The sequence below is a fragment of the Hemibagrus wyckioides genome, linkage group LG17 (genome assembly GCF_019097595.1).
Source record: "Hemibagrus wyckioides isolate EC202008001 linkage group LG17, SWU_Hwy_1.0, whole genome shotgun sequence".
In the NCBI taxonomy this organism is placed as follows: Eukaryota; Metazoa; Chordata; class Actinopteri; order Siluriformes; family Bagridae; genus Hemibagrus; species Hemibagrus wyckioides.
The window spans coordinates 20,583,295-20,606,293 of NC_080726.1; the positions used below are offsets into that span (position 1 = coordinate 20,583,295).

The window sequence follows — 22,999 nt, forward strand, 5'->3', positions numbered from 1 at the left end:
TTTTACTTTTCCTCAGATCAGGAGTGTTCGGGGTGAAATCCGGTGCAGGAAGTTCAGTGTCCTGCACTACTTACACTGAACAAAATTATAAATGCAACACTTTTGTTTTTGCCCCCATTTTTCATGAGCTGAACTCAAAGATCTAAGACTATTTCTATGTACACAAAAGGCCTATTTCTCTCAAATATTGTTCACAAATCTGTCTAAATCTGTGTTAGTGAGCATATCAAGATGCTGATTAGACAGCATGATTATTGCACAGGTGTGCCTTAGGCTGGCCACAATAAAAGGCCACTCTAAAATGTGCAGTTTTATCACACAGCACAATGCCACAGATGTCGCAAGTTTTGAGGGAGCGTGCAATTGGCATGATGACTGCAGGAATGTCCACCAGAGCTGTTGCCCATGAATTGAATGTTCATTTCTCTACCATAAGCCAAGAAAAAGTCTTAGATCTTTGAGTTCAGTTCATGAAAAATGGGGGCAAAAACAAAAGTGTTGCGTTTATAATTTTGTTCAGTATATGAGTGCACTGATTGAAGGTCAGTGAGACAAATGTGCACTTCATCATCTTTATTCTTCATCTTTTTTAGCTGCTTTGTTATGCTCTTTTGTTTGACCTTACTCTTCCTCTCTTTCCATTTTTTCACCATTTGATGCAGTCTCACTCTAAGTTGCAAAATTGAACAATAATTTACAAAAACAGTCCAGGTTAATTATCAGACAAATAATAAGAACTTACATTTACACTTACTTTTTAAACAAACAAAAAAATATAGAGGTGACGGCAGTGGTGTCCAGTCAACAGGGGGCGCACTTAAAGTTAGCCGGGGAAGACTGATACTTTAACACGTGAACATTGATTTTAATAACAAAATAAATCATTAATAATATAATTTAATCGTAATATTCCTCTGTTAGTCATCATTTATTTATTTATAGTTTTCATTTATTTACAATAAAAAATCAAAACTGTATTTCATTCATGTGTGTGTGTGGGGGGGGGTCGACAAACGAGTGTGTATGTGGTTACGTAAACCTTTGAAAAACATGTGACTTGAGGCTGAGCTCTGATTGGCATGTTTTAAATTTTCCTTGGGGTGCAGAACTCTGCTCCCTGAACCCGCCCACTTTTGTTGTTAGCGAATCAATATTGTTTTATTGTACTTGGCCTCATGTGATTGGACCATTCTCAATGAGTCTCATTACCGTCAGTTAACGGGCAGGTACTAGTGATGGGAAGTTCTTTGCATCTCATTCAGCAAAATGAACGAATCTTTTTTCGAGTCACTCCAGCAGAATGTAATTAAAATGTTACATGTTAATTCTCCAACACATCTACTCACGCACATATTGATCACATTTTGAATAAGAAAGAACTGTCATATTATAAGTAATAGCTTACTTGTGTCTTGAGGCTATGCAGTCTGTTACTTCATCACCTTAACTCCGGATTTTTTGGGTCGAATTCGTTCGTTCTTTTGTCACGTAACATCCTAAACTAAGCTATGCCGTGCCATCTTCTGTATACCCAACAAAATGATTCATCTCACGCGCCTTCGGTTCGAGTCATTTTGTTCATCACGTGACAGCCCCATATGGCAATGCAGTCTGAGCCGGAAACAGAAAAGATTAGTTTACATATCAAGTCTTTGGATTCACATTGTGACTGCTTCCTGTCTCAGTATCTTATGACAAATACAATATTACATTAGTATTATTGACTTTATAAGGTATTAAATTATAAAACTATAAGATATCATAAAATTATCAAAATATTTGTGCAATAAACATTTTCTGAAAAATAATAATTCTGTCAGTCTCCTTATTTATTGTTTAATATTTCTTGAGGATATGTGGTGTATGAGGGTTTTTAATTAATTAATAAATCAATCAATCAATCAATCAATCAATCCACATTTTACTTGGAAATGCTAAGTTGCCTGTTCTGTCTTTATCAGTAAACAAATAATACTTATTGAAATAAACTAAACCTGCAAACACAAAGTACCTATTGTTGTTTATTTTGCCACCAATTGTGCATTTGCTGGTATAATACTGATAACTTATAAACTCATAAATGACACAGGGGCATAACAGAAAAGCAAATAACACTATTAATCTGATTAATTAATATTAGTTTCATACATTAAGGTTATGTTTAGGTCATATTCTATATTATTAAACAACTGCATATGGATTAAAAACAACACTCAGATTTAAGCATGAATTTATACATTTCTATTTTCTACACTGCAGGGTTAGCTGATGTTTATTCAGATAAATAATACAAATAATAAATAAACAGTAAGTTAATAAATAAAATAAAATAAAAAGTAAGTAACTCTTTATTAAAATATTTAGTGTTATGGAAAATAAAAAACCATAATGACAGATATTCACACATTTATAGTCTGTAGGAAATAAAAAGCTATAATGCATCACGTAACAGTAAGAGTAAAAAAACTGTAAGGATGTTTGAGAATGAACTCATTTCTGTATCCAATAAAGCGGTCATGTCACGTTACAAACCCGAAGACTCGAAAAGTGAACTAATCTTTTCTGTTTCCGGCTCAATGACTCAAACCCGAAGACTCGAAAAGTGAACTAATCTTTTCTGTTTCCGGCTCAATGACTCAAACCCGAAGACTCTACACAAAATGAACGATTCACTCCCCGAGATGAATCGATGTTCTCGAGTCATGGGAAATATTCGTTCAAAATGAACAAATCATTTGTGAACGACACATCACTAGCAGATACTGATTAAGGAAGCAAGCGAAATATCTCGAGATAAAAGAAAATTCGGTTATATCTTTACAAAAATACCCTTTCACAAGAGAATTAAGACTTTTCTGAGAAGTAGCATGACCCAGGAGAGGCTGAATGCATTGGCCATGCTGTCGATGGAAAAGAGACTGGTGACTGAGATGACTGACTTTAACCAGAAACTGAATGAGAAATGTGCAAGCCAGAAAGAAAGGAGAGCAAAATTTCTTTTCAAATAGTGCCATTGGCCTATGATTAGGCAACTTTCCAGTGTGTGTGATTACCTTCATTACTTCATTACTGATAATAAACCCACATTGAACTCAAATTCACTGATTCATAGTACATTTATTGCATGCTATAATAGTTGACTTTAACAGTAACATTTTCAATATTTTATCTTAGCAGTAATGATATACAAATCATAACTACATTACAAACTACAAATTCAAGAGGTTTATTTTCCGAATTCTCATAATAAAAAATTATGTCTTTAATACTAAAGGAGTGAGATACATTGAGGTAGTCGTTTGATTTTAAGTTTGTTAGCACCAGCCTTCACTGGGTGACGGAACAGTTTTATCCACCACCCACCCCCCGCCCCGGCGTGTTTTTGAGTTGAATGGCCTTTCATAGAGCACAGTGAAGTTTCCCAAACACGCTGGAGAGGTCGTGTGCTGAAAATTCCAGGTCGTATGCGTACGTCTTTATAGTTTTGTTGATTTTTAGTAAAACAAACACGATTTCATGTTTTGCATATGTCCAGGAATGCATGATGACAGACTTTTGTGTACAGTTGTAGATATTCATGCTTGAGTATTTTTATAATTGTCTTTCCGCATAGGAATTGAACTTTCAGAACTTGGCATTGATAATGGACTTCGTAATGATGGTCAACAAAGTCCACGTTAGGATATGGCTACTAACCTGCTTCCTATTCCTTTTTGTTTATGGACAAACCACAGGACCGTAAGTAATCATGAGGAAAATTATACTGTAACATTTGTGTAATACTGTATGTGTAACAGGTATAAATGTATATTTAGTACACACCGTTTTACAATGCAGAATTACACAAAATATTAGTTATACCTGATGTTTCTGTTTCTGTGTGTTTCCCCTTTATGCTTCCAGTTAACGCCATCATTCCCCGACCCGTTTTGTATCTGTATGGGAATGATATGATAAGTGCCAACTCACAACAACTGTTTTTATTGTTTTCATTGCATGAGAATGAATTGACAAGTTGAGAGTCAGAAACCGGTTTCATATACACACACTTCAACACATTTTGTATTGGATGTGCTCCCATAATCTCCAGAATACCCCAAAACCTATCTGTGTGTGTGTGTGTGTGTGTGTGTGTGTGTGTGTGTGTAAAATGAAATGTTGAAACTGACCTTCAATTCTTTTTATATACCTTGAAATATCACTATAACCTAAAGCCTAAATTCTGTTAATTAAATATATTTTATAACTGTATTATATAAATTATAACTGTATTATGTGGACACATGACCATAACTCCCATACAGTCTTGTTGAAAATCCAATTCTAGACATGGGGAGTACGTCTGCATTCCAGTTCAGTCAAAAGTTGTTCACTGGGGTTGAGGTTAAGGCTCTATGCAGGACACTGGTGTTGGAAAGCCATCTTTAATGGGCAGTGTTTGTGTACAGGACCATTGCCGATGCTGGAACAGATTTGGGTCTGTTAGTTCCAGTGAAGGCAAATTGTAGTGCTACAACATACAAAGACATTTTATACAACTGTGTGCATCCAAATTTCTGGCAGCAATTTGAGGAAGAATGAATGGGTGTGATGGTAAGGAGTCCACATATATTTGACCTTATAGTGTATGCATGTAGTTGCAGAGTCACGATAAATCATCAGCAGGAAAGAAGAAAATGCCTCCCTATGCGGTGCAAACGGAGATTAACGTGCCAAGTCAGGAAATATACAGGAAGAGTATTACAATGACTGGTCATAGGAGTGAAATAGGAATGACTGGTCATGAAATGTGACTGAGAGGATATAAAGATTTCTGAGCTAATCTTGTGGTTAATCTGACTCATATGGAGGTCACAGTTTCTACACAACAAACATGATTACTGAAACTTATTCTACAGACCAAAAGGTCAGTCTAGACTTAAGCATGAAACATGTACAAAGGTAGAACATGCACAACTCTGCACAGACTCTAACCCAAGCTTCAGGATCAATCCAGGGATTTCCATTAAATGTATAACCATTCTATGTGGTTTTGAAAGAGAAAGCTTTATGTAGGTGATGCTAGATGTATGTCTAATTTTACATATGTTTTCAAGGCATTAAATGACAGGGTAGATACTCTTTGACTTTATATACAATAGGTTTACCACACAAGGTTTTACCACAAAAAATCAAACACATAACAGTTTCTATTTTTGTGCAGCCATAAGGGTGATGTAACAGAAAACTCTGGGACAGATTTTGAGGATCCATGTAAACAAGTTTTATTAAACAGTATGTCATAATAAGAACAGGGAGAGTAAATAGCAAAATTATTTTTAATCATATGTTTATTCATACTGAAATATACAAAAATCACCAACAAATGAACAGGCCAAAGACAAAACAAAGGGGTAGGGCAAAACAAGGTTTAGAACTAGTGGTGGAACAGGAAATGACAATAAAGAGGTTCAAAATAAGGGTAAGGGTGCCCTCTGTCAGTGTAGCAGGGCATAATTTGGGATTATCCTCTGTTAACCCTGCTGTCCTGTGCTTTGAGTTTTGTTATTGTCTCTATCTAGACTCTTGGATTCAGCCCAGTAAATATTGCTTGTATAGCATCCATAATTAAATGCCAGTAGATGATACATGATCACATATATCCCATTCAATGTGTATGTTATTGCAGGATTATGAAGCTTTATTAATAATCCTTAAGTCAGTGTAACCTCAGCCTGCATATAGTTCTGCAGTACTAATTAAGTTTATTAAGTTTAAAACATTACTGCCACCTTCCTACAATAGCTTATTTTACATAACCTTTACTTTACCATTGTGCATCTCTTTACTGCTTCTCACACACACAAAGAATAATCACAAAATGGATGTTTTTTTTTTCGTTTTAGATATTTCATAGTGACATTTCCTGCAGTCATAGAGTCTGGCTCTGAGGCTAAGCTGTGTGTTGATCTTATGAAGCCTAATGAGACTCTGCAAATGGACATCTATCTGATTCACAAGGACCTGAACAAAAGTATTTTACAGGAGACAGTGGTAAAGGAGATTCACCGCTGCTCCCAGTTTAAGGTCAGAAATCCCATATAAAGTGAGGGGAAATAAGTTTTTTTTGTTATTTTAAACTATTTCCAGTGAATACTGTATTTCCACTTTAGATTCACGTACATAATGTCTTTTGACTTCATACTTATAAATATGAAGCAAGGATGAATTCATTTACATAAAAATGTATACGGTATGTTGAAAAACCTGATGAGGAAATGTGGAGATATTTATACTGGAATTATATTAAATAACTAAAGCAGAAGCGCCTGAATACTTATTTGCCCTCACTTATATATTTCATTATTTTAAATTTATAGGATTGTAATTGATGTGTTTCAATATCCATGACATCTTCACAGGCTCCACATGTTAAGGGAGAATCAGTACAAGAGATCAAGGTAGAGGTCAAAGGTGAAAGCTTTAAGATAACAGAGAAAGCAAAAGTGATGTTTAAATCCTACAACCCATTAGTATTTATTCAGACTGATAAACCCATCTACAATCCAGGCCAAACAGGTGACTAAATTCCTGCACCATACCTCACTAATTCCAAGGCCTTTAAATTGTTAGAGAATTGTAGATTCAGCTTAAAACACATTTCTTTTTTTTTTTTCCACAGTAAATTTCAGGATCGTCACCATGGATTCCAATTTTATTCCCCTTAAACAAAAAGTAAAAGGACACATTTTAATACAAATATTTACTTTGATATAATAAATGAGTGCATAAAACTGAGTTTTAGCTGGTTACGTGTAACTGCACAAATTATCACGCCCTTCTTTGTGTAATATCTTTATTTTGTATTAATAAAACAAAAAACAACTTAATTAGATTTATGGTGTTATATTCTCCTTTACAGTACAGCACAGTAAGAATTGAGGTAAGAAAATGAAACTATACCTAATTTTTTTATTTTATTTTATTTTTGTGACATTGTTGTTCATTTTAATAATTGGTTAATATTGATTATTTAAAAAAATAATACTATTTTTATGAACCAATCAGGATAATAAGAATAACAGGATTGGTCAGTGGACGAATGTGACCCCAACAGGTCTGATACTGCAGCTTTCTCATGAACTAAATGTTGAGGCTCCACAGGGAGAATATCAGATCATTGCTAACATTGGAACTGAATTATTCACACACTCTTTCACGGTGAAAAAGTATGGTAAGATTTTTTTTATTAATTTACTTGTAATGACTACATAATATACAGTACAAAATAAGTTATAATAAAATTATATTGACATTTGACTTGCAGTCTTACCCAAGTTTGAGATTACAGTAAAAGCACCAGAAAAACACAGTGTTGGTGAGGAGGAACTGAAGCTGGAGATTTGTGGAACGTAGGTGACAGCTTCAAAAGAAAACAACAAAAATAGAAAGTCAGAATATATTTTTTTTGCATAAAAAAATCACTGTCCGAAACAAAGGTTAATGCTTGTGCATTTTTAAGGTACACTTATGGACAGCCAGTACCTGGTGCAGCACTGGTGCAAGTGTGTCGTAAATTTCGGCAGAATTATTTTTACCATCTGAATGCTCTAATGGTGTCACCATGCCTGGTTGAAACAGTGGAGGTGCGAAAGTAACACTATATTAAAGAGTCTAATGTTTTTTTATTTCCATAATGATATAGTTTTCACCCTGTATTTGTTTTTGTGTTTTCCTAAAAGATGGGAAAGACTGGTTGTGTCTTACATATATTGAATGTGTCAACTTTCTTGAATTCTGAATTGGAAAAAAATTTTGAGGACAACCTTAATGTTACTGTTACACTGACAGAGGAAGGAACAGGTGAGAGCTGAGGGAGACAAGGCACAAAAGACATGTGAACTTCAAGTTATGCTGAAATGTATGTGATCAATATTTAACAATATTAGTCAATATTATTAACATATGTATTGTATATTGGTCTTTTTGTTTAGAAGTTTCCATGGTGAAATCTATAATCATAGCTCTCTCATTCCAAATCGGTAAAGTGGAGCTTGTGGATTTACCAAAATACTTTAAAAATGGGACCCTTATAGAAGGAAGTGTGAGTTTTACTCTGACTTTCTGTAAACATTCATATTAGTGATGTTTTTGACAGCTTTTTCCAAGTTGTCAATTCTTCTTTCTCTGATTTACAGATTAAAGTTACTACCTTCAGTGGAACACCAATTCCTAACAAGAAGGTGTATCTTTCGGAAGGTGAACAGTGGTCTCAAACGCTACTACTCAATCTTACTACAGACAATAATGGCTTGGCAAACTTCTCAGTCCCTTCACCTGAACATCCTAAAACAGAAACAACATTGAGGGTATGATACAATGACCTTAGATTTGAAATCATTTCAATCGATTTTTATAACTCATTTTCACTGTTATCTAGGCAAGTGTCAGTCTGGAGGAAAAATACCACCAATACAAAACACCATTCTTTTCAACTGCAAAAAAACGTATACAGCTGCTCCAACCTGCTAAACCTTACAGTCCGGTGTTCAGTAAACTGACAATAGAGAGCTCAGAGGAACTGTTTAAATGTGGTGCTGAAATTCCCATAACCATTAAATACTACATTGTTGGCGAAACTACTGAAAGTTTCAGTATTGATCTTATGTACATGGTAAGTACGTGTAGCAAGATTGTATTGTATGTTTACAAGTGAAAGCCTTCTGTATTAACTTCATTCCAGCAGTTTAAACTGAAATGCACCTGACAGTGATGAACAAATATTTTGGCTTTCTGCTCCAGGTCTTATCTAAAGGAGCCATAGTCCACCATGGTTTTGAGAAAGTCGACGTGAAAGACTCTTCAGCTTTGAGAAGCAGGAAAATCTCATTCAAATTGTCAGTTGTTGCTGAGCTGGCTCCTGTAGTGCAGGTTCTGGCATATTCTGCCCTGCCCAGTGAAAATCTTGTTGTTGCAAAGAAGAATTTTGATGTGGAAAAATGTTTTAAAAATCAGGTACTACTGACCCTTTCAGATTTTTATCTTACTTTTCATACAGTATATATGTATAATTCCCTGGTTACAGTCAATAACTGTAATGGATTATTTTGAGTTCTGATCTGATTTCTGCCTGAGATGATGAAGCTAAATATACTTAAACATTTTGTTATGGAATGGACTCCAGGTTTTGCTACAGTTCTCTCCCTCTAAGGCAGTTCCTGGAGAGAAGAACACTCTCGAGCTCTCAGCTCATCCTGGTTCATTGTGTGGCCTCAGTGTTGTAGACCAGAGTGTGTTCATCTTGGATTCTGAGAACCGTCTAAACACAAATAAGGTTAAGATTTACTTAATCTTCTGCACTAACATTGCTTTGTTTTTGAGCCTGTTTTAAATTCTAGCTCAGTCTATTACTGCTAAAACTAAGTACCAAGTGAATTAAATTAATTCTAGCTATTATTCCTGTATATACATTTTGTACTGTGAAATTGTCAGGAGTATCTGTTGTGATGGAAAGTAGGTTACTCAGGTTACTGTTTGTGTGGAGATTCACATGTTCTGACTGTGTCTTTGGTGTGTTATGGAGTGGTGATTGTATGACATCATCAGTGGCTGCAGTTCCTTTCTCATTGTGTTCATACAGGAGTGACAGGAAACCCTGGATGTTATTGTCTGTTCACAGACACAGTTACATACAGAGCCAACATTTGAATTATCCCCTCTTCATGGCTAGGGGTTAGTGTTTTAATACCTGTATAATCTATAGGTTAGATTAGATTCAACCTTATTGTCATTGCACATGGGTACAAGGCAACAAAATGCAGTTAGAATCTAACCGGAAGAGCAAAGCAGTAATGAAATAGAAACCTATGTGCAGATATACAGACAATATATATTTTGTTGGGATATATTAGGCAGCAAGTGAACATTTTGTCTTGAGTGTTGATGTGTTAGAAGCATGAAAAATGGGCAAAGGATTTGAGTGAGTTTGACAAGGGCCAAATTGTGATGGCTAGACCACTGGATCAGAGTATCTCCAAAACTGCAGCTCTTATGGGGTGTTCCCTGACTGCAGTGGTCAGTATGTATCTAAAGTGGTCCGAGGAAGGAACAGTGGTGAACCCAGAGACAGGGTCATGGGCGGCTAGAGCTCATTGATGCATGTGGGGAGTGAAGGCTGGCCCATGTGGTCTGATCCAACAAATGAACTACTGTTGATCAAATTGCTGAAGAAGTTAATGCTGGTTCTGATAGAAAGGTGTCAGAATACACAGTGCATCACAGTTTGTTGCGTATGGGGCTACATAGTTGCAGACTAGTCAGGGTGCCCATGCACATGAATTTAATATGCAGTTTGCCTGTCCTTTGCAGTTATAACAGCTTCAAATCTTCTGGGGAGGCTTTCCACAAGGTTTAGGAGTGTGTTTAAGGGAATTTTTGATCATTCCTCTAAAGGCACATTTGTGAGCTCAGGCACTGATGATGGATGCAAAGGCCTGGCTTGTAGTCTCTTTTCTAATTCATCCCAATTGTGTTTTAGACAAGTCCTCAGAAATGTGAGGATTGTGTGGGTGATAATTTGATCTTCTAGAAAAGGTTCTAGAAAGGTTATGCACAGGTAGCAGCAGCAAAGATCTCCTAAAGCAGTGTACCTCTAAGTACTCCCCATGATGAGGAGATTTCCTTGTGAAATGATATATCATGACAGGGTCCTAACACAATATCTGCCTATTGGCTGAGATGATGATCACCAAGTGTCTTTACTTAGACATGGGTCTTAGATTAGACATGTGTGCACTAGACATTTATCCACATTACAGGTAAAAATCTGATCTGATTATTGAATTGCCTCTGTACAGAAGGATTGTCAGTTGGTTCCCCTATGGTGACAGATGTGAAAGAGTCTAGAGATGCCATGGGGAATGTTTTGGTGCCGGCATCATCATCCAGCATGACCAGTTTGGCAGTGGGTCGGTGATGGTCTGGGGAGATATATCCTTGGAGGATTGCACAGAAATCCACATGCTAGGCACTGTTATGCTTTCTGCTGTTAGGCACCTTGTCAGATTTTACACTGGTGCAGTGGGCCCTGGGTTCCTCCTGGTGCATGACGGTATGTAGGCAGTTTCTGGATGACGAAAGCATTGATGCAATTGATTGGCCCTCATGTCCCCCAGACCTGAATCTAATAGAGAACCTCTGGTACGTTATGTATCAGAGTATCCAATGTAGCACCACAGTCTGTCTAGGAGCTCAGTGTTGCCCTGATACAGGTCTGGGAGGAGACCTTGGTCCACCATCTCAAAAGGAGGATTCCCAGACATTGTCAGAAATGCATACAGCCACATGAAGGTCAAACACATTATAAGTTGTCGTAATGAGATTCATGTAAGTTGGATCAGTCTGTAATTTGAAATTTTTACTTTGATTTTCAGTGTCATTTTAAATCCAGCCCTGAATAGGTTGATAATGTTGATCCATTGTGTGATTTAAGTCTAATTTTAATCAAATTTTATTGCACAGTGTACATCTTGGATAGGATGACAGTCCACCACAGGACACTATGCACACATCTGCAATATCATTCACACTAAGGAGCGCCATATTTTTAGGGTGGGAATAAACCAGAGAACCCAGAGGTGGCCATGTAAAATCTGAGAGCATGCATAAAACTTTTTTTTTTTTAAGGTCACAAAGTATTTTTTGTTTGTGTTTTGAGATGTACTGTATATGATATCTAATAATCAGTGAAATATGTCTTTCATAGATATTTAAATTGTTGCCTGTGACATCTATGTCAGATTATCCCTTCGTGGTTGAAGACTGGCATCTTATATCTCAACAAGATGTACCTGATGTACGTACTGGCCATGCTTACAGTACATTAAAGATACCTTGGTAGGATTTAAATAGTAACAATAGGAACAATTTTAATGTTCTTTTGTTTAATGTTCTTTTAATGTGTACAATCGCTATTCATAAAGTTAAAGCATAGAAGTTTGTAAATCTCTTCTGTTAATGTACATACAAAGGTCAAAAAGTACTAGTAGTACTAGTAGTGTGACTAATGTAATGTTAAACTATATCTCCCATAGAGATCACTCTATTCGATTGCTGTTAGGCCTCCACAGGATGCAGAGGTTGACTGTGTTTACAGTACAATAAAGGTAAAAGACAGATTTGTGGTCAAATGTAATAAGTGCTTGTGTAAATATGTGTGTAAAAATGTTATTACAGTACACAACAAATACCTACAGGATCAGGAAATAGCACTTACAGGATGTGGCTTTACATTCATTTTGTCTGTTGCATGTAGCTTAACCTGCCTCAGAGGTGAGACATGCACACACAACAGTGTATCTCATTAATTTTTAAATCATATTGACCACAACAAAGTTTTTTATATTATTCATATTTATTAGTAGTTATTATTAGTAGTATTCTTCTTCTTTTGGCTTTTCCCTTCAGGGGTCGCCACAGCGAATCATCTCTCTCCACCTATCCCTATCTTCTGCATCCTCAACACTTGCACCCACTAGCTTCATATCCTCATTTATTACATCCATATACCTCCTCTTTGGCCTTCCTCTTTGTCTCCTGCCTGGCAGCTCCATGTCCAACATTCTCCTACCAATATACTCACTCTCCCTCCTCTGAACATGTCCAAACCATCTTAATCTGGCCTCCCTAACTTTGTCCCCCAAACGTCCAACATGAGCTGTCCCTCTGATGTACTCGTTCCTAATCCTGTCCAACCTTGTCAATCCCAAAGAGAACCTCAACATCTTCAGCTCTGCTACCTCCAGCTCTGACTCCTGTCTCTTCCTCAGTGACACTGTCTGTAAACCATACAGCATGGCTGGTCTCACCACTGTCCTGTACACCTTCCCCTTGATTCTCGCTGAAATTTTTCAATCACACAGAACTCCCGACACCTTTCTCCACCCATTCCAACCTGCCTGCACTCGCTTCTTTACCTCTTTCCCACACACTCCATTACTCTGAACTGTTGACCCCAAGTACTTAAACTCCTGTACCTTCTTCACCTGTTCACCCTCTTACTACGACTGACTTTCATTCCTCTTCTCTCCAGCGCAAACCTCCACCTCTCCAGATTTTCCTCCACCTGCTCTCTGCTCTCACTACAGATCACAATGTCATCTGCAAACATCATTGTCCAAGGAGACTCCTGTCTGACCTCCTCTGACAACTGGTCCATCACCATAGCAAACAGGAAGGGGCTCAGAGCCGATCCCTGATGCAGTCCTACCTTCACTTTGAACTCCTCTGTCTGCCTTACAGCACACCTCACCACTGTCCTGCTCCCCTCATACATGTCCTGCACCACTCTGACATACTTCTCTGCTACTCCTGACTTCCTCATACAGTACCACAGCTCTTTTCTTGGCACCCTGTCATATGCTTTCTCCAAAGCACACAGTGCAACTCTCTCTGACTATCGCTATACTTCTCCATCAAAATTCTCAGAGCAAAAATTGCATCTGTTGTGCTCTTTCTGGGCATAAAGCCATACTGCTGCTCACAAATTTCCACTACCTTCCTTAGCCTAGCTTCCACTACTCTTTCCCGTAGCTTCATTGTATTGCTCATCAACTTTATCCCCCTATAGTTGCTGCAATTCTGCACGTCACCGTTATTCTTAAAGATCGGCACTAATACACTACTTCTCCATTCCTCAGGCATCTTCTTATTTTCTAAAACCCTGTTAAACAAACTAGTTAAAAATTCCACTGCTGTCTCTTCTAGACACTTCCAGACCTCCACCGGGATGTTGTCAGGACCAGCTGCCTTTCCACTTTTCATCCTCTTCCAAGCCTTCCTGACTTCATCCTTTCTAATCTTATCTACTTTCTGTTCCACAGAGTTCACCCCTTCTACTGTTTTTTCCCTCTCATTTTCCTCATTCATCAGCTCTCCAAAGTACTCCTTCCATCTCCTCTGTACACTCTCCTCACTTATGAGCACCTTTCCATCTCTATCCTTAATAACTCTTAACTTGCTGCACATCCTTCCCATCTCTATCCCTTTGCCTAGCTAACCTGTACAAGTCCTTCTCTCCTTCTCTAGTGTCTAACCTAGTGTATATACTCGTCATATGCCTTCTGCTTGGCCTTAGACACCTTGAATCTTGAATCCATTTTCACTCTGCGCTGTAACTCCTTGTATTCCTGCCTATTCTCTTCAATCCTGTCCATGTCCCACTTCTTCTTGGCTAACCTCTTCCTCTTAATACTATCCTGAACTTCCTCATTCCACCACCAAGTCTCCTTATCTTCTTTTCTCCTTCCAGATGACACACCCAGCACCTTTCTTCCTGTCTCCCTGATCACTTCTGCTGTAGTTTCCCAGTCATCTGCCAGACCACTACCTGACCACCCAGAGCCTGCCTCAACTTCTGTCTAAATTCCTCACAACATTCCTCCTTTTTCAGCTTCCACCACTTGGTTTTCTTCTCCATCTCTATCTTTGACCTCTTCTTCTTACAGACCATCAAAGTCATCCTACACACCACCATCCTATGCTGTCTGGCAACACTCTCTCCCACTACCAATTTACAGTCACTAATCTGTTGATTGCCTAATTCTCTCAGATTGCCTCTTCTACATAGGATGTAGTCTACCTGTGTGCTCCTACCTCCGCTCTTGAAAGTCACTCAATGCTCCTCCCTCTTCTGAAAATAAGTGTTAACCACAGCCATGTCCATCCTCTTAGCAAAGTCCACTACCATCTGTCCTTCAAGGTTCCTTTCCTTAACCCCAAACTTGCCCATCACCTCCTCATCACCTGTGTTCCCCTCACCAACATGTCCATTAAAATCTGCTCCTATCACCACTACCTCAGCCGTGGGAATAGTCTCTATCACCTCATCTAATTCACTCCAGAATCTCTCTTTCTCCTCTAACCTACAACCTACCTTTGGGGCATAACCACTAACAACATTCAACATCACCCCTTCAATCTCTAACTTCAGACTCATCACCCTATCTGACCCTCTCTTCACCTCCAGAACATTCCTCACAAACTCCTCCTTCAGGACCACACCTACCCCATTTCTCTTGCTATCCACACCATAATAAAACAGCTTGAATCCTGCACATATACTATGAGCCTTGCTACCCTTCCACCTGGTCTCCTGTACACACAGTATATAAATCTTCCTTTTCACCATCATATCAGCCAGCTCTCTACCTTTCCCTGTCATAGTACCAACATTCAGAGTTCCTATTCTCAGTCCTACACTCTTACCTTTTCTCTTCTCTCTCTGTCTACGCACTCCTCCCTCCTTTACTTCTTCGACCAATAGTAGCCCAATTTCCACTGGCGCCCTGTAGGTCAACGGCGCCGATGGCGGTTGTTGTTAAACTAGGCCTCGACCGATCCAGTATGAAATTCAGAGTACTGATGATTCGCATGAGTTTGGCAATGTTTTACGCTGGATGCCCTTCCTGATGCAACCCTCTCTATTTATCCGGGCTTGGGATTGGCACAGAAGTCACTGGACTGTGACCCCCATGGCTAGATTAGTTATATTAGTTATTAGTAGTAGTTATTATCATTAATTAGTTAAATTAGACATACAAATTAGAGTCAGTCAGATAGATAATTTTACTTGCATGTTATTTAAATGTATTGGCATAGAAACTGTTTAGTTTTCTATGCAATTTTCAAAATTTACTACACTAATTATGACTTATTTTAACTGAACAGGGAGTGGGGATGAAGATGATAACAAATTTGGCTGGGAGAGAACCTCACTGTTCGATACACGAAAGACTGAACTATTATTACACTGAATATTATGGTACATCCTGGGCCTTTTCCATCTTATACACAATTATATTAATAAAATAAATAATACAATTCATAATTATATATATATATGTATATATATACACTATATTGCCAAAAGTATTCGCTCACCTGCCTTGACTCGCATATGAATTTAAGTGACATCCCATTCCTAATCCATAGGGTTCAATAAGACGTTGGTCCACCCTTTGCAGCTATAACAGCTTCAACTCTTCTGGGAAGGCTGTCCACAAGGTTTAGGAGTGTGTTTATGGGAATTTTTGACCATTCTTCCAGAAGCGCATTTGTGAGGTCACACACTGATGTTGGATGAGAAGGCCTGGCTCTCAGTCTCCGCTCTAATTCATCCCAAAGGTGTTCTATCGGGTTGAGGTCCGGACTCTGTGCAGGCCAGTCAAGTTCATCCACACCAGACTCTGTCCTCCATGTCTTTATGGACCTTGCTTTGTGCACTGGTGCACAGTCATGTTGGAAGAGGAAGAGGCCAGCTCCAAACTGTTCCCACAAAGTTGGGAGCATGGAATTGTCCAAAATGTCTTGGTATGCTGAAGCATTCAGAGTTCCTTTCACTGGAACTAAGGGGCCAAGCCCAGCTCCTGAAAAACAACCCCACACCATAATCCCCCCTCCACCAAACTTTACACTTGGCACAATGCAGTCAGACAAGTACCGTTCTCCTGGCAACCGCCAAACCCAGACTCGTCCATCAGATTGCCAGATGGAGAAGCGCGATTCGTCACTGCAGAGAACGCGTCTCCACTGCTCTAGAGTCCAGTGGCGGCGTGCTTTACACCACTGCATCCGACGCTTTGCATTGCACTTGGTGATGTATGGCTTGGATGCAGCTGCTCGGCCATGGAAACCCATTCCATGAAGCTCTCTGCGCACTGTTCTTGAGCTAATCTGAAGGCCACATGAAGTTTGGAGGTCTGTAGCGATTGACTCTGCAGAAAGTTGGCGACCTCTTCGCACTATGCGCCTCAGCATCCGCTGACCCCGCTCCGTCAGTTTACGTGGCCTACCACTTCGTGGCTGAGTTGCTGTCGTTCCCAAACACTTCCACGTTCTTATAATACAGCTGACAGTTGACTGTGGAATATTTAGGAGCGAGGAAATTTCACGACTGGATTTGTTGCACAGGTGGCATCCTATCACAGTTCCACACTGGAATTCACTGAGCTCCTGAGAGCGACCCATTCTTTCACAAATGTTTGTAAAAACAGTCTGCATGCCTAGGTGCTTGATTTTATACACCTGTGGCCATGGAAGTGAGTGTGGCAATATAGTGTGTATATATATATATATATATATATATATATATATATATATATATATATATATATATATATATATATATATTACAGCTAAATGCATATCAGTGATTTGCAGTGTACTACACAGTCCTCAATATTTCTAACTTTTAAAATAGATTTCAAAAAACTAATCTATTAAGTGTACTAATTACTTTTTTTGATCACTTTCAAAGATATGGATTTGTGGAATATTCATGTTGGTTCGGCGCTTGAAGGAGAGTCAATAGATGATGAACCCAGTGAGACAGTCCGCAAATTCTTCCCAGAAACATGGATTTGGCAACTGTCTGAAGTGGGGTCAGTATATCAGCTTGTTGCATAATGTTGTTTATTTGTAGGCTGTAGAGGAATATGAACCTAGATGGATTATTTATTGTTGCTCAAGTTGAAAGCATGCCTGAAAGTGCCATGGTAGATATATATGAAAAAAGCTAGCTGAGTGTGAGGTTTTAGTTGCATGAACAGCTTGCAGAAGCTCTTGTGGAGGGTTTGCCAATTTTCAACAAAATTCATTGCTTCTACAAACACACAAAATATATTTCAATTACTTCATAAATAAAAAATATTTATAGAGCATCCATATCATGCACTTAGACTGCACTGTATAGAGGGCAGCATATGATCTTTAAATGATAATATTTAAAAGAAAGTCATACAGACATCATAATGAGACGGATCCCAATTTTACACACAGCAGCACTGCCTCCAGGCTTCATAACTGATTCTGATATTTCTGGAATGGAACAAAAACAAATCTGCTAATAGATGGTGACAGCCAAGTGTTGTTTTTTCTACTGTTTTCTGGAGATTCTGGGTTATAGTGGAAGGGTTTGCTGTAACATGGGCGTCAGAAAAACAAAGGCAGGATGCAAGTTCATTAGATCAACATGTTTATTAGGCCCACATCAAATATTTGTAGTCAAAGTCAATAGATAAACTTGGATAATTCATATTTAAACTCAGAAAGACAAGCATGGGTCACAACTAACCAAGAAGTCAAAACAAACATATAATGAAGCTGTACAAGAGACAGGGTTTAGAAATGGATATTAAATTAATTAAACTGTGCACTGGAACAGTGAAACACAAGGGTTTAAATACACAGACAAATTGTGAATAGATACAAAAGATACACTTTAGAGCAAGAGTATGTCTGGATGTCATCTTGTGAGCCTCAGACTTATGATTGGTTAGAAAAGAGAAGTATGTTCTAATCACCAAAGGAAAAAGAGCAAATGAAAAAAACTTTCAGAATAGACAATGCCCTCTTGTGGTAAATTCAATTACAAAAACTGATATGAATGCTTTGAACACTAAACAGATTCCTGTAATGGTCACACCTCTCTAATTTGCTTGCAGTTTAATGTATTGGGGATCCAACAGTAGAATAGTATTAACAAATGTTTTAATTGGCATGTTTCTACACAACATTTGTGGTTTATGAGTTTACATTGTTTTGTTTTCCAATTCAAGGGACTCTGGATCAGTACAGCTTCCTGTCACTGTTCCTGACACCATCACCACTTGGGAGACAGAGGCATTCTGCGTATCCTCTAAGGGTCTGGGTCTGGCTCCTCCTGTTCAGCTCACTGTGTTTCAGCCCTTCTTCCTGGAGCTCTCGTTGCCCTACTCCATTATCCGGGGAGAGGTTTTTGAGCTGAAGGCCACTGTCTTCAATTATCTTTCCAAATGCATTATGGTACTGAAAGACTAAGATTTAATTTTTACAAATATTGTGACATTTGAGACGGACAGTAAATGAATCACCTGTGCCTCACTGACAGGTTAAAGTGACCCCAGCCCCTTCCTCAGATTACACTCTGGAACCATCTTCTGAGGGCGAATATTCATCCTGCCTGTGTGCAAATGGAAGAAAGACCTTCAAGTGGACTTTAATTCCATCTGTCCTTGGTTAGACTTCAAACCTTTTTGGCTGAGACATGTGTTTGATGTTCATTATATATTTAATGCTTTATATTTTTGAGAATTGATGAGTTTGTTATCATGCTATAGGAGTCGTGAATGTGACCGTGAGTGCTGAGGCAGAACAATCCCAGACTGTGTGTGATAATGAGATTGTAAGTGTTCCAGAGAGAGGCCGTATTGACACGGTTACACGAAGCCTCATAGTACAGGTCAGTGTCTCAAAAATAAGTGTAACCTTAAATTGTAAAACTGTTCCTTAGAATGCTTTAATCTAATAAATTTATTTCCCCTGTAGGCTGAAGGAACTGAAAAGATGAAGAGCCTGAGCTGGTTATTTTGTCCCGATGGTTAGACTAGCAAATATATTTGCAGTTGATTCATATCTATTTGTTTTATGCAAACATTTTTGTTAACGTTATTTTCTACTCCCTGATAAAGATGGTGATGCCTTTTATTTTACTTCTAGGCACCAGTGTTTCAGAAGAGCTGGAGCTGATTCTTCCTGAGGATGTAATAGAGGGATCAATGCGAGCTTCTGTTTCAGTTCTTGGTAAGACAAAAAACATTATGGTGTTTTCAACAAAATGGTAAAAAGACTCTCATCTGTTTTTTTTTGTTGGCACTGGGGCCATGTTACAATGCTGTCAACTTTTCACATTCACTTTGTCCCATGCAAGAACCGAGGTAGTTGACTTGTACTTTGGAAAGACTGCAACCTATAGCTTAATACCAAGCCTGCTTCTCCGAGTGTCCAAATGATTGTTTTTAGTCTCTCTTTTCAACATATGCAGATATCTTCCAGATGTGCAGGTGGTTCTTGGACCACAAATGGGGGAACCTTGTACCTGAAGAATTTTGTCATTCAGTCAAGTCCAGGGCATCTCATCTACATGAAGCAGAGGGTTGAACAAAGAGCAACAAGCTCTGCTCAAGGAGCTCTCTTTGGTCTTGTGTCTGTTGATGCTGTTACAGGTGGCTCCTCAGGCTAGAAAGTAATTGATTGGCATGGCTTGGCATGGTGACCACATGCCTAATATTGTGTTGGTCCCCCTTTTCCTGCCTAAACAGCCCTGACCCATCATGCACTGTGTATTCTGACACCATTCTATCAGAACCAGCATTAACTTCTTCAGCAATTTGAGCAACAGTAGCTCAAACTCGCTCAAATCCTTCACCTTGTCCATTTTTCCTGCTTCTAACCCATCAACTTTGAGGACAAAATGTTCACTTGCTGCCTAATATATCCCACCCACTAACAGGTGCCATGATGAGGAGATAATCAGTGTTATTCACTTCACCTGTCAGTGGTCATAATGTTATGGCTGGTTGGTGTATATCTCAACATGTAACTGTGCGTAGTTTTATGAAATTAACTACAATGCAAATCAAAGCTAAAATGCAAGGTAACAGGATTCCAAATTAAACATATGGGTAGTGGACATAAGTAGCCATGATAACAATACTAAGCACATATTGTAACATATTGTACAACTAATTATTGGGACATTCCTAGTCATCATTCTGTTGGCCTGTGTAACTATGCAAATAGAACCTGTACACCAGAAGGAGCCCTTGCCCGAGTATGAACATCATGAACTTTCTTCCGGTTTGGTGAGCTATTTAAACTTCCGGCTTTTCTGTGTTCGTTTGCGAAGCATCATTTCTCTGTGACTCTGTGCCAAGCCTTTGATATTTGACCTTGATTGCTACCGTGTATGATCCCTGCCTGTTTCTAGTTCTACGACGTGTTTCGATTCTCGGTTTTGGTTTTGTTTGCTCTAGTGTTTGATTTTCCGGTTTTCTGATCTTTCCGCCTGCCTATATTGTTTACGATTATTGCCTGCCGTTTTCTGTCTATAATAAATCTGCATCATGGATCCTGCTACATCCGCCTCGGGTGCATCATTACAGGATGCTTCACCATCTGAGGATTCAGAAGATCTTCATGCCACTATTGTCCGCCTAGGACAGATGGTCCATGCTTACCAGGATCCAAGACGCCAACGCCCAGCTCCAACAGCAACCTCCCGCAGGCGCTGCTGCTCCCGCCCCAGCACCGCAAAGCAAGTTACCCTGGTTTGCCCTGCCGGAGAAGTTCGATGGATCCGCCTCGACAATCTCCGTCGCCAGCACCGACATCCAGCCACTACGCTTCGTTCTATGCCCCGCCGGATGATGGAATACCCCATTCCCAGAGAAGAGCCTGCTGAACCCATGCAACTGGGGAGGTCCCGCGTCACGGAAGAGGAACACAAGCGGCGTACTCCACTTCAGCTGTGCTACTACTGTGGGAAACCAGGTCACAGAGTGTTCCACTGCCCCGCTAAACCTACCACATCTCAGGTAGAAGTTGTTAAATTTGCTTCAGGGGTCTGAACGCCATAACTGTTCCTTATCCATATCCTCTCCCGCTGGTTCCCGCCGCTCTCGAACAATTACAGGGGGCGAGAATTTTCACAAAATTGGACTTGCACAGTGCATATAACCTGATCCGCATCAGAGAGGGCAATGAATGGAAAACCGCTTTTCACCCGACACATGGACATTACGAATATCTAGTGATGCCGTATGGACTTACCAATGCACCAGCAGTCTTTCAATCACTAATCAATGAAGTTTTTAGGGACATGTTGAACAAGTTTGTCATCGCATACATTGATGATATTCTAATATATTCATCCAACCTCCCACAACATATATCCCATGTACGAGCCATGCTTCAATGTCTTTCTGAACACCATCTGTATGTCAAACTTGAAAAATGTGAATTTCATCGCCCCTCAATCACTTTTCTGGGTTATGTCATTACTCATCAAGGAGTAGAAATGGACCAAACCAAGGATTCTGCAATAATGTCCTGGCCTGAACCCACTACAATCAAGGAACTACAATGCTTCCTGGGCTTTGCGGTGTTTCATCAGGAATTACAGTTCCATAGCCAGCCCTTTGACGTCACTACTGAAGGGTAAACCAAAGAAATTACTATGGACTGAACGAGCTGAAGGGGCTTTTCAGAAACAGAGCTTCTCTTCCGCTCCGATCCTCTGCCATCCCAATCCCGAGCTGCCGTTTATAGTGGAAGTTGATGCCTCGAACTGTGGCATTGGGGCAGTTCTTTCCCAACGTCAACCTGACATTGGAAAAGTTCATCCGTGCGCCTTTTTTTCCCCATAAGCTCACGCCAGCGGAAATGAACTACGACGTGAGAAATCGGGAACTACTATCAATGAAGACTGCGCTGGAGGAATGGAGACACTGGCTAGAGGGGCCCGTCATCAGTCCTTAGTACTCACAGATCAGTGAAACCTGGCATGCCTCCGAGATGCAAAATGGCTCAACCCTCGTCAACCCAGGTGGGCCCTCTTCTTCACTCGATTTAAGTTTCTGGTCTCCTACCATCCTGGTTCAAAGAATGGGAAAGCAGACGCCCTGTCCCGAATCCACGATCCCTTCGACCCACCATAGTGCCCAGAACCTATCCTACCACCGGGTACAGGTAGCTCCTATACAATGGAATTTAAAGGAGGAAATCGAGCAGGCCCACTCTACTGAAGCTCCCCCATCAAACTGCCCACCAGAGAAAGTTTATGTTCCCTCAATTCTTCGACAGAGAGTGCTGCAATGGACTCATGAAAGCCCAAGTTCAGGACATCCAGGTATTCAAAGAACCATCAGGCTGGTACGACAGGAATTCTGGTGGCCCTCTCTCAATCATGACATTATGGAATATGTGCGTTTTTGTTCCGCCTGTGCACAATCCCGTACGAGCTGCCAGCTGCCCGATGGTCTCCTGCAATCTCTGCCGATTCCCTGTCGTCCCTGGTCCCACACCTCGGTTGATTTCTTAACTGATATCCCAGTGTCACAGGACTTTACCACAGTCTTGGTGGTCATAGACCGGTTCTCAAAAGCATGCAAGCTGATTCCCCTGAAAGGTTTGCCTACAGCCATGG

The 22,999-nt window shown here is 39.5% G+C and overlaps 1 protein-coding gene across 5 annotated transcripts in view; it reads left to right on the plus strand.

Moving 5' to 3' along the window:
* Positions 1-3,386: 3,386 nt before the first annotated feature.
* LOC131367838 (alpha-2-macroglobulin-like) overlaps positions 3,387-22,999 on the plus strand; it is a 60,270-nt gene continuing 40,657 nt past the window's right edge. For all 5 annotated transcript variants that reach the window (XM_058413398.1, XM_058413397.1, XM_058413404.1 and 2 more), the window contains exons 1-24: positions 3,387-3,459; positions 3,614-3,738; positions 5,886-6,066; positions 6,402-6,558; positions 6,662-6,714; positions 6,902-6,922; positions 7,048-7,213; positions 7,307-7,391; positions 7,502-7,625; positions 7,722-7,842; positions 7,974-8,083; positions 8,178-8,348; positions 8,420-8,653; positions 8,782-8,994; positions 9,164-9,313; positions 11,744-11,833; positions 12,072-12,143; positions 15,706-15,799; positions 17,294-17,417; positions 18,594-18,819; positions 18,905-19,031; positions 19,134-19,255; positions 19,342-19,393; positions 19,513-19,596. In XM_058413398.1, the coding sequence (XP_058269381.1) occupies positions 3,644-3,738; positions 5,886-6,066; positions 6,402-6,558; positions 6,662-6,714; positions 6,902-6,922; positions 7,048-7,213; positions 7,307-7,391; positions 7,502-7,625; positions 7,722-7,842; positions 7,974-8,083; positions 8,178-8,348; positions 8,420-8,653; positions 8,782-8,994; positions 9,164-9,313; positions 11,744-11,833; positions 12,072-12,143; positions 15,706-15,799; positions 17,294-17,417; positions 18,594-18,819; positions 18,905-19,031; positions 19,134-19,255; positions 19,342-19,393; positions 19,513-19,596 (2,872 nt within the window). In that variant the 5' untranslated portion in view covers positions 3,387-3,459; positions 3,614-3,643. The remainder of the gene's footprint in view (positions 3,460-3,613; positions 3,739-5,885; positions 6,067-6,401; positions 6,559-6,661; positions 6,715-6,901; positions 6,923-7,047; positions 7,214-7,306; positions 7,392-7,501; positions 7,626-7,721; positions 7,843-7,973; positions 8,084-8,177; positions 8,349-8,419; positions 8,654-8,781; positions 8,995-9,163; positions 9,314-11,743; positions 11,834-12,071; positions 12,144-15,705; positions 15,800-17,293; positions 17,418-18,593; positions 18,820-18,904; positions 19,032-19,133; positions 19,256-19,341; positions 19,394-19,512; positions 19,597-22,999) is intronic.